Below are 11,879 nucleotides of genomic sequence, written 5' to 3'. Positions count from 1 at the left end.
TTTGAGCCCATATGACAACAGCAGGTGTATCACTCCGCTGGTTTTCTACTTAGTGACAGTGTTTACATTGCAAATGTGCCTTTGTGACATTCATTAGTGCCCTCACTGACACACAAAACAAAACGACTACACAACAGAACAACTACACACACTAAGTATACACTCCACACTAAACGTCACAAATCTCCCACATCTAAAAACTCTCTCTCACTCGCTCGCTCTATCTCGCTGTCGTTACCGTCACTCCCAAAACTTTTCCCTCTTCCTACGTGTTGACTTTTTTTTAAATTGGTCGACATGGTGCATTTTTTTCCCGATAGGAAACGTGGCTTTTTTCCCTTTCTTTACTGTTTTCGCGCTGTCCTTAGAAAACGCTTAAAACACACACACAAAAACGTGACGACAGTATTTAGAAAAAGGCATGGCTTATATATATTATCATAACTCTGGATTTACTGGCCTGTAATTAAAATTTAAAAACTTTGAAGCCCGAACTTTTAATGTGGGCTGAAATAGAGACTCAGTGTGGCTGCAGCTTGTTGCTATGTCAGCTTAGATCAGTCATGTGATTTGGAGGTGCAGCGTGTGCATGACCACAGAGGGTTAATAACACTCACCTTCCTTCCATTTCCAGAGTGTAACAACCGACCACCTGTGTAAAATCCGTAATTCCCATGGTGTTGTTCAAAATGTGCTCTGGCACAATCATAAGCATCGCTTGCTACTGAAAACTAGAAAAAAGACGGTCCTGCTATGGGCTGAACCATTTGTTAATGGTGGAGGGGGGGAACACTATGCAATATATTCAGTTTTAGCATTTATATTCACTGTTGACTGTAACTACGCTCAAACTGTTAATGCTATCTTATTTTAATAAACAACACTGTCATATGCAAAACTGGGGTGGCACTTGGGGTGGCAAGGGATCATTTTAGGGTGGCACTTGCCACCCCATGCCACCCCTTCTAGATCCGCCCCTGTTGATCAATGCCATGAGCTTCAGTCTTCCTGGTGTTTCTTAAATGAAGCCTCTCTCAGTGGGTCAACAGAACTTCTGGCACAGGACATTTGTGATGAAAGAAAGGGAAGAAGTTTCTCCAAACCTCTGGACACAGGAAAACCAGCTTAGTCCTGATGGTCTCCCTCACTAGTTTCTCTCCAGGGTGAATGTAGCTGTTGATATAATATGGACTCTATTATTAAATGAAAAGAACAAATTAGACTACACTACTGAAACCTTCTGCTGGTGTTTTTAAAGTTTCCATGTTACCAGGCTGTAGAGGGCTCTGAAGATTTAAACAGTTTTAGATCCATTACACTCACAGTCTTATGTTAAAATCTCAAAGGACAGCATTACATTTTTGATATTAACAGTAACTCTGGGCCTCTGTAGAGTGTGCAGACGATCTCATTGCTGTCTAAAAATGGATAACAAAACCTAAGAAGTGCTGAATCCCTCAATAATACAGACTATTAGAGTAACAGGTGTGTAGCATCGCTAACTAGCTAGCAACAAGCCTCCAACACAGTGCGTATGCTAGCGGCTAATCTAGCAAACGAATTAACAACAGAGTGATTTTAGAACTATAACATGATAAGCTGTGTGTCTTTTTTTATAACAGTGACATGGTTGTATTTATCTTAATTAAACAAGTCGTCAGTCGCGGTAAACCAGCAAAGAACTCGAGCAGCCAAGCTACGTAAAAAGTGTAGAGGGGCGTCTTTGCGGTCACGTCCAGCAGGTGTCTGGGCGCGAGCGTTACACAGTCACTCAGCCTCAAGTCACTACTGCGCCGACTCTGGCTCCAAAAATGCAAGATGGCAGCCTCCACAAGCGGGATATTTTGGCTTCATTTTTGCACAATGGGAGGAGGCGGTGTCGCGTCGTCCATGTTTTCTACAGTCATTGGTCACGAGGATAACTATCACAACTTAGAAGTAGGTTTGCAGGAGACCCTCCCCCATGTGTAGCTGTAAAAGTAAGAAAACCAGAGGCCAATGGCCCAGTGGAAACTGGCCAAATGGAAGTAGAGTGGGGGTCTCAGTGCTTGTAATCTGTTAACTATGTTTTGTAGAGGAGCTTGGTGTAGCTTGGGTGAGGGGAGATGGACTGGCAGGGAGTCACATGCAGAGAGACAATTACACATATGCACACACACAGGTACGCGCACATGCAGGCACTTACATGCTCGCACACGCACAGTGTTTTGGGATTACGACACACCATGTGGGTTTTACGATGGGGGGTCGCTTCTCTGTTTGTAACAGACAAACGGTTGAGATTTTGCAGAGGAATTGCCGGGCCCTGTACATCTCCGTTCTAGAAGGCATGAGTGAAGATGAATAAAGGATTTGTGAGGTAACTACTGAGTTCCGGTGTCGTCTGTGGAGGCCTAAGAACTGGGGTGAAACTGCTAAACGCAACACATGTTAATAGCGCCTTAAGATTTATATCATAGTTTATAATATAGCATGTTTATTTAGGAAAAAGCCTATTTATTTTAGTATATTGGTGTACAATTCTTACCTTTGTCCATAGAAAGTCCACATGAGTCCAGATTTTCAAGGGCACAGCTCACGTGGGCGTTGTCTGTGATAGAAGTTATCCAAGTTAACTTTAGCTAACCAAGTCAGACACTGAGCACCTGGATCGACGCACGTCAGACTCTGGGCAGCACCCATCATGTCTCTGAAACTAAAAAGCGGTCGTTCATCAGCTGTACAGATGATACTTAAAAACTGAAAAACAAACTGTCTTGATGATGAAAATAGTGGGTCTGCCCAGGTGTTTCCCTGATGAGCATCCGTAATAAAGACAAAAACACAACTTTATTTACCTTTGTCATTTTGGCTAAACACAATTTTACATATATGATCATAAAACAGGACACAGAAACTGTAATTGCTGACCTCAAATCAAATGTGTATGTAGACTGAGTCTGTTTGATGTTTGCTTTTATATCTAATCTTTGCCCTCAAACCTTTAAACAGCAGCGAGTCTCCAGCTGAGGAAATAAAAACTCAAACTGTCGGAGCAGGTTTGATCATTTCGATTATTTATGAGCTGGAAGTGCCACATTTTCACTCAGTCTTTAATTTTGTGATTCATTAATGTGTAAATGTTGTTCTGTTTGTTTCTAATCTGCTGCTGAGTCTTTTACGCTGATGGAAATGCAGATAACACAGAACACGCAGGAACATCTGTTCAACCAATCACATTGAACCCACTTTGATCTGCAAAAAACTGAAGCGTTCATCTCTTTTACAGCAGTGTTGAGTTTAACTGATATATTTTTGTGTTCTTTATACTGCAGATTTTCACGTCTCCGGAATAGCTGGCACTAATAAGGATGATTTTTTGTAAAAGAATATCGATTTGACCCATGAATTAGATCGTAGATGACCATTAGATTAGTTTGACACACTTTCATGTGCCCGCACTGGGAAACCCTGGGTTAACTTAGAGAGCTAATAACCAGCTTTGTGTGACGGTTTATCCTGGTCCCAGAGTTAGGGTCAGTGATTCCAGATAACGGAAAGATATCCTTAATATACTGATGTTACTCCATGTATACAGGGCTCTAGACAGCAGCTGGACTGCCTGTTTACCCTAATGATAAATATTCACAATGAAAATATTAGTTGAACATTGTGAAGTCTGTATGTGTTTCATAGTGTTGAACAAGCTTTGTACAGTTAAACCTAACAGTTACTACATGACGGAAACACAGCAGAAATTTCTGGCACAACTTGACCTACTTCCAAGGTGCATGGAGAGGATGAAAAAATCACAACACAGGAACTCCAGCAACACTCAAAGGGAAGAGGAACAACTTTATTGACTGACCAACGGGTATCGGCTTGTGGCCTTCATCAGGGTCATGGTCACACAGGTCACGCTGATTACTAAACAAAAAGCACAAAGATCAGATGTTTATCAGATTTATTTGCTCTCTCTCCTCTGTTTTTAATATTAGTTATAAATTAGAATTGGTGACTGAAACAAGTATGACACATATAAACATCAGGAGATAAAGACGCAATAGATACAACCTCAGTAAATGAAGTCAGTGTTCAACCTCCGAGAGGTGACAGTCAGCGGGGGTTATGACAGTTGTGTACTGGGATCTGCGCTTTGTCAGCAGTATAACAGCTGGACTTCTTGCGAGGCGAGCGGGTCTATCACAGGCTTTGCCATGAGACTGGGCTGGGCAGACATCTCCAAAATCATCGAAGCACTTTTGCAAAGAGACTCCATCTTGACAAACTGACCAGATATCTGAAGATTAAACCACTACATTCTCGGCAAAAAAAATTAAAAGCGTATTTGGTGACACACAAACAGGGTTTTTCAAAGTACAGTTCAATTATTTTCTACAGGTTCGCAGTTGTTGTTAACAAACGTCCACTAAAAAGAATGTCCACCAGCCCAAAGCAATGGTTTTGATTCGATCAGAGTTTACCCCTGCCCTCACTTTGATGGGTGAGGCTGACAGATAAAATAAGTTAATGAAGACAACCACAAGGTCACGAATGCCAAAATGAATTAAATACATAATTAATTAATTAATTAAATGTTTTATTAATTTAAAATATTTAAATAAATAAATAATTAATTTATTAAATGTTTTTAATGAAATGAATGGGCATTTATTTAATATTTGAAATATTTGTTTAATGAATTAACTCCAATTTTCATTAATGTAACATTTATTTAATTATTTAATGGTGTATTTAATTAATTCATTTTGGCACTCCTGGCCTTCCTTGCACTTCATGACATGCACCTCATTCCCAAACTTTGGGAATGAGGCATGGGAACAAGTGTCTCCAATAAATCAAACTAATTTTTACATGCGATTGTTCTACATAAGGGGATTATAGATTATTTGATTTAATAGTTTAAATTTTGCCTGTGAATACAATCACAGTGGATTTAAAATCATAACATGAATATTTAATTCATGTGAAGATATTTAGCTTGAATTTGAGGGATTTAACAAAACTTTTGCATTACATTTTTTTTAAAGTTAAAAAATAAACCTGTAGACCCAAAGCTTTTCTCACTGCAGTTGTATTGTGCAGTTAAGCAGCATCCACAGTTTTGTAAAATTTTGGTGAATTGTTGTATTGTTTGGTTCCATTATTTAAATTTGAAAAAAAAAAAAGTTATTATCCATTAATATATGATCTGTTTTATTGTATTTATTAACAGTGCAAGCAGTTCACTCATTCATTACAGAGACTACACCCTCATGAAGTCTGTTTCTGATTAATTGGTCCGAAACATTCACCAGTGGCCTCCTGGAGATCATTTTGTAGCTCTGGCAGTGCTCATCTCGTTCGTCCTGACACAAAGGAGCAGATATGGGTCCTGCTGATGACTTAAGGACATTTAACGGCCCTGTCCAACACTTTTTTTTTATAGTAACTTCCTGTTACTTGGAATCTCCTCCATGCTCTTGAGACTGTGCTGGGAGTCAAAGCAAACCTTCTGACAATGGCATGTATCGTTGTGCCATCCTGGAGGAACTGGACTACACGTGAAAACTCTATCCAGGTATCACCTCATGCTATCAGTAGTGACTTGATGCTACATGAAAGTGTTTTTATTTTTTGAGCAGTGCATTTAAAAAGCAAAAAAGAATTCTGTCAAGAACCAAACTAAATGTAAACTCAAGTTCAGGACACCAGAATAAAAGTTCAACAGGTGTATTAAAGCCACAAACAATCAGCAAAGACTGAATTATGAATATTTTGGTGTCTTCTTTCTGAGTGGGGCGAGCGAGTGGGGCAGGCAGGTGAATCCAAATAGATTTCCTCCATGTGTTTCTCTGCACAGGTTAGCAAATATGAAGAAGCTCAGAAGAGAAACACTTAAGTCTAAAAGAGAAAACTGAATTTCTCATAAACCCCAAAACACAGAACATGATGGTCAAACTACACGACCAAAGTAGGAGCAACAATCTGGCAGCAACTGAGAGAAATCTTTAGCCTTGAGTAGTAGATGAGTCATCACCGATGAGTGATTACTAGTGATGGGTTGTATCGTGCTGATGCTTCAGACCGTGTGTCGAGAAATCTTGAAACTCCTTAGTTCCAAGATCCTTAGTTTGTGGTTTTTTTGGCCGTGTGACGTCACCAATGATGTTTGAAGCCTTGTTGGTTCAGGAAGTGTTTCGAGTATTGGTGCGATTTATGAATGTATAAATAGCTCAATGGATCCACTGACACTCTGTGGGTTAGTGTGGGCGATTTGTTGGCTTGTGGATGATAAAGAGGTGAATTGTGTTAAACTGCTGCTTATTTTGATGGAGCCTGTCAGAAAGAGAAAGTTCCCCCGCGTGGGAACATTTTGATCTGATTTCTCCCAATAAGGTAAATACACTTTCATCAATATTATTACATTTATTTCATTTTTGTTATGCAATGAACTACATATTTTATCAGCTTCCATTCTATTGTCATGTTACACAGCCTCAATACACCAAACAAAAACTGAAATTGTATTTATATGAATGATACATGCATTTAAGATGAATTTATTTCTTTTACGTGGCAGTCATTCCCATGACTGCATTCTTACAGGAGACTTTGGAGTGTTTTACAAATTGATCAAAATGACAGGAAGTTTATGTCCATCCTTTAATACTTTTGGATGAGGTAACATCAGGCAGCAGTCACATGCACGTTTGTGCCGTACTTGCATAAGTTGATCTCTGCACATCCAGAATATGCTCACCTCATGGACCTGAAACTTTTCTGTCCATAATGCACTCCAAGGCACACGATCTCACATGTGAGGTAAACCTAAGCAGCTCCTTAGACTACCATGAGCTGGATGACTGAGAACCTGCACAGACATCTGTGAGGTAAACATATTTTTCTGTGAGCATCATTATGTCAACTCTAGGTTTCATGTGCTGATTCAGGAATCTTTACATTTATTCTGTTTTAGAGCAGGTGGAGAGGGGGAACCAGATGGGAGCAGGTTCCACTTTAGGTGAGGAAGTGGAATAAGTGATTACCTTTTTGTCTCAGCTTGTCATCACCGTCACCGTTACTGTTTCAATGCAGCCAAATTCATGATGTAACTGACATGATTTTCTCTGGTTGTTATGAACAAGTCTAACACTGTGGTTTAAATGTGGCACATATGCTTAAAAATCACAGAGCGACTGCTGAATCTTCTGCTCTAAACATGAACTCTGAACTTTGTGATGCTTCAGGAGGAAAACTGCTTCAGTTATTCTCTCAGATTAGTTTCATATTTTCTGCATCAGATTTGAGTGAGATCCTGGAATGAAGACAGAAGAAAAGACTTTGTTCAAAGTTTGATTTATAGTTAAACCTTCCAGTTTATTCACACAATAAATCATCAACACAATATATGAATTCATTCATTAAAATCACAGTTTTTCCTCATTTGTTTGATGATTTTGACAAAGACAAACACAAACAAACAAACACACATGGTCTGCCATACTCATAAAGAGAAATGTCGACATTTTTCAATACAAATATTCCAGAAACATTTAGAGGATAGAGAAGTTTACATTTTTATGTGCAGAAATATTTTAGTAAATCAAAATGATGATGAGCAGTGATAGCCTCCATAAACAGTCACAGGAAAGATCTCCTTTAAAAACTCAGAAACATGAAGAGAACAACTAGAAGATGTGGAGGTACCACCCATAATGTTTGACTGACAGCTGATCTCTGTGCAGAAATGATGGAGAGAAAATAAAATGAAACTAAAATACAGATTTAAACCCACAATATGAAAGACTTCAGTCTATTTCACTTTCATCAACTCAGCAGTGTCTCCATTTCGCCAAATCGAAACTCCAGCATAGAGCGGTTGAGTGAATGTGGTCTGGACTCTGTGGAGGAGAGTCATGGTTTCAGAGACGCTGTAGAAGGACAAAATACCTGCTCTGTGATCCAGGTACACTCCTACTCTGGAGGAACGAGGACCTGAGACATGAGTTTGGATTTTATTGTACCAAAATGTATAACTGTTGTTGTTACAATCTAATGACCAAGATTTGTCATTATGTCCAAATCCGAATTCATTACCCCCTCCTTTTCTGTTGATATTCTTGTATGCGACTGCTACATTAACTCCTCTCCCTCTCCACTCCACCTCCCAGTAACAACGTCCAGTCAGACTCTCTCTACTCAGGACTTGAAACCAATAAGTGAATCTGTCTGGATGATCAGAATAAGACTGTTGTTGTTTCACTGCTGTTGCTTTTCTGTTCCCCTCTGATAATAACAGCTGTTTGTGTGCTGTGTTTGGATCCAGTGTGATTTCACATGAATATTTTAAGAATCCAGCTCTGGTCTTTGGCTCTGCTTGTGGATCTGACAGTAAAACATCCACTTCAGTGACTGTCAGTGAGATGTTTGTCCATTCCTCTCTCAGAATGTCCTGTAGTTTATCTCTGACCTCTGACACAGCTGCTGTCACATCCTCAAAGTAGCTCAGAGGACGGATATTGATGCTGGATGAGTCTGTAGACTCACTGAGTGCTGACAGTGAGGGGTAGTTGTGTAGAAACTGGATGTGATCCTCTGTGTGTGAGAGCTGCTTCAGCTCAGCATCTTTCCTCTTCAGCTCAGTGATCTCCTGCTCCAGCTTCTCCTCAAGCTCTTTGACTCGACTCACTTCAGTTTCCTGCTGGGATCTGATCTGCTGCTTCACATCAGAGCTTCTTTTCTGGATGAGATGGATCAGCTCAGTGAAGATCTTCTCACTGTGCTCCACTGTTTGATCAGCAGACTGATTGATGGCCTCCACCTCCTGTTGAAGCAGCTTCACATCTTTCTCTCTGTCCTGGATTCTCTGCTGGATGTTTTGTCGACTCACCTCCAGCTCTCTCTGCCTCTCAGTCCTTTCTGCTGCAGCTGAGACTGTGTCGTGGCCTTTATGTTCATCCACAGAGCAGAGATAACAGATACTCTGCTGATCAGTACGGCAGAACATCTTCATCACCTCATCATGACGAGAGCAGATGTTCTCCTGGAGCTTCTTGGAGGGCTCCATCAGTTTGTGTTTCTTGAATGGAGGTGAATCATAATGAGTCTGAACGTGTTTCTCACAGTAAGATGCCAGACAGAATAAACAGGACTTGAAGGCTTTCATTCTTCTTCCAGTGCAGACATCACAGGCCACATCTTCAGGTCCAGCATAGCAGTGATCAGCAGGAGCAGCTTGGAGTCCAGTCTTCTTCAGCTCCTCCACTAAATCTGCTAACATGGTGTTTTTCACCAGGACAGGCCTCGCTGTGAAAGTCTGTCTGCACTGAGGACAGCTGTAGATTTTCTTCTTTTCCTCTTCATCCCAGAAGCTTTTAATACAGTTCATGCAGTAGCTGTGTCCGCAGGGAATAGTCACCGGATCCTTCAGTAGATCCAAACAGACTGAACAGCAGAATTTTGTTTGGTCCATTTGATTCATGTGCTGTGCCGTTTCACCGTCTCTCAGTGACTGTCAGACAGTTTGACTTTCTCTGAACAGAAACAACCTCTGTGCTCTGAAGGGAAACAGATCTCTGCTCTTGTTCACCTCCTACAGGAAATGAGGCTCACCAGCAACTGCATTTACACCATGTTGTTTAGACCCATCCTGATACAGACACATCTGTGAAGGGAGGCGCTAAAGAAATATTCTTACAGAGCGACCAAGAGCCATTCAAATGATGCAGGGTGTGGTATGTGTGATTACAGCATGCAGTAACAAGTCTGACCCAGTAAAGATCAGCAAAGTTTAGGATGCTGTAATGAATAAAAATAAATCAAACTTTAGATTTTGATATTTTCTAATCTTAGTTCATTCTCACACTTACAGAATGATGCATGGGAACAACTGCCTCCACTAAATCAAACTTATGTTCAAATGAAATTACTGCCATGATGATTATTTAATAGTAACAAATATTTTAATTTAGCAATAACAAATGCAGATAAGTCCACAATGTTTAAAAACAAACTGTCAGGGCTCTGTGTGCGGGCAGGCAGAGAGGAGGATCCAATCAAAACAAAACACAAGGAGCACATGTCCAGAAATACATGAATAACTCAAAACCAACTACACAGGGTCAAACCATGAGTCCAGGAAAAAGTTCAGGGGGTAGACCCGAAGGTAGACAGCACAGGGCCAAAACAGTTCAGGGGGCCGGCCGTGCACACGGCAACAGCGGCGGCGCCGACAAAACAAATCCGGAGGCTGGCCACGTGGAAGGCAGTGGCGGCAACAGAGCAGGTCCAGAGGTCGGCCGCAAAGCCAGCAGCGGCGGCGAATTCTTTCAGGAGGCCGCCCTCGACGGCCATGCCAACTTAGAGGCCTGGAAAGCGGCCGACGAAGGCGAGGTGGAACAGGCCGAGCTGTCTCTGACGGCAGTGTTGCAACCGCAGGACCAGGCGAAGCTGAAGCTGAAGTGGAGGCTGGACCAGGCGTGGATAAAGACACGGCTACGGAACCTGACGGCAGCGCGACGGCTGCGGAGCCTGACGGCGGCGATGCTGCAGGCGACGATGCTGCAGGCGACGATGCTGCAGGCGACGATGCTGCAGGCGACGATGCTGCAGGCGGCGATGCTGCAGGTGGCGATGCTGCAGGCGGCGATGCTGCAGGTGGCGATGCTGCAGGCGGTGATGCTGCAAGGGACGATGTGGATGCTGCAGGCTGTGATGCTGCAGGCGACGATGTGGATGCTGCAGGCGGTGATGCTGCAGGCGATGATGTGGATGGTGCAGGCGACGATGTGGATGCTGCAGGCAGTGATGCTGCAGGTGACGGTGTAGAAGTCACAGGGGATGATTCAGCAGGTGACGGCAGAACAGACTTCCCAGAACCGTCAGCAGACATGAGGATGTGCTGGCTGGGTCCTCCAGGACCTCCAGCAGACGTGATGTGAAGCTGGACGGGCTCCTTGGGCCCTCCAGCTGACGAGACTGGAGGCTGGACGGGCTCCTCGGGCCCTCCAGCTGACAAGACTGGAGGCTGGACGGGCTCCTCAGGCCCTCCAGCCAACGTAGCAAGATGCTGGCTGGGTACTCCTGAACCCCCAGCTGAAACAAAGGATGACTGGACGGGCCTTCCGGACCCTCCAGCGGAGACGGGCAGCTGAAACAGTTCTCCTGAACTGCCAGCGGAGACAGACAGTGGCGTGGGAACCGCGAAGTGCTGGGTTGGCTCACTCGAGCTTCCAGCAGGGAGTGATACTGGACCAGAAGGTAATGAGACCCCTGGCTGAGGGTGTAGATGAGTGGCTGACTGGATGGGTGAAAGCACTGGAGCCTGAACTGATGACGAAGGTAATGATTGCGCTACCAACTGAGCTACTGACTGAGCTATGGACTGTAACAAAGGTTGTAGTAAGTCTGGTTGTGGTAGTGACTGAGTGGCTGACGGGGCTGGACACTGAGCTACGGGTAGTGGGGCTGATTGTGGTGGAGCTGTAGACTGCGCTAGCGGCAACACAGAAGACGGAACAGAGGGCAACTGAATTTGAGATGAAAGGGGTGGTGGAGTTGGCGACTGGGCTACAGGCTACTGGCATCCTCGAAAGAGTGAGCTTTGTCCTTTAGATGCAGATGGACTGCTGAGTCTTGTCCCGTGGAGGTGGCTCTTCTATGTTGTGCCATGCGCTTGTGAAGTGGCTGTTTGGTCTCTCCAATGTAGAGGTCTGGGCATTCCTCGCTGCACTGTACAGCATACTAGAGATGGACCGATCCGATATTACGTATCGGTATCGGTCTGATACTGACCTAAATTACTGGATAGGATATCGGAGAGAAATAAAAAATGTAATCCGATCCATTAAATATCAAAAAAGCACCTCACAAAACTTGCGACACGGCGTAGCTCAGCT

The 11,879-nt window shown here is 42.9% G+C and overlaps 1 protein-coding gene across 2 annotated transcripts; it reads right to left on the bottom strand.

Moving 5' to 3' along the window:
- Nucleotides 1–7,195: 7,195 nt before the first annotated feature.
- Nucleotides 7,196–9,463, bottom strand: LOC134616507 (E3 ubiquitin/ISG15 ligase TRIM25-like). Of its 2 annotated transcripts, XM_063461347.1 has the most exons (2): nt 7,847–9,463; nt 7,196–7,213 (listed from the first exon to the last, which is right to left on the bottom strand). In XM_063461347.1, the coding sequence occupies exons 1-2, from the start codon at nt 9,461–9,463 to the stop codon at nt 7,196–7,198; spliced, it is 1,635 nt and encodes a 544-aa protein (XP_063317417.1). The 2 variants fall into 2 exon arrangements, with proteins under 2 accessions (XP_063317417.1, XP_063317418.1); XM_063461348.2 differs by lacking the exon at nt 7,196–7,213 and having other exon boundaries at nt 7,796–9,463.
- Between the last annotated feature and the right edge of the window lie 2,416 nt (nt 9,464–11,879).

This window comes from Pelmatolapia mariae, linkage group LG18, assembly GCF_036321145.2.
Source record: "Pelmatolapia mariae isolate MD_Pm_ZW linkage group LG18, Pm_UMD_F_2, whole genome shotgun sequence".
NCBI classification, from domain to species: Eukaryota; Metazoa; Chordata; class Actinopteri; order Cichliformes; family Cichlidae; genus Pelmatolapia; species Pelmatolapia mariae.
This window is presented reverse-complemented; position numbering and strand designations above follow the sequence as displayed.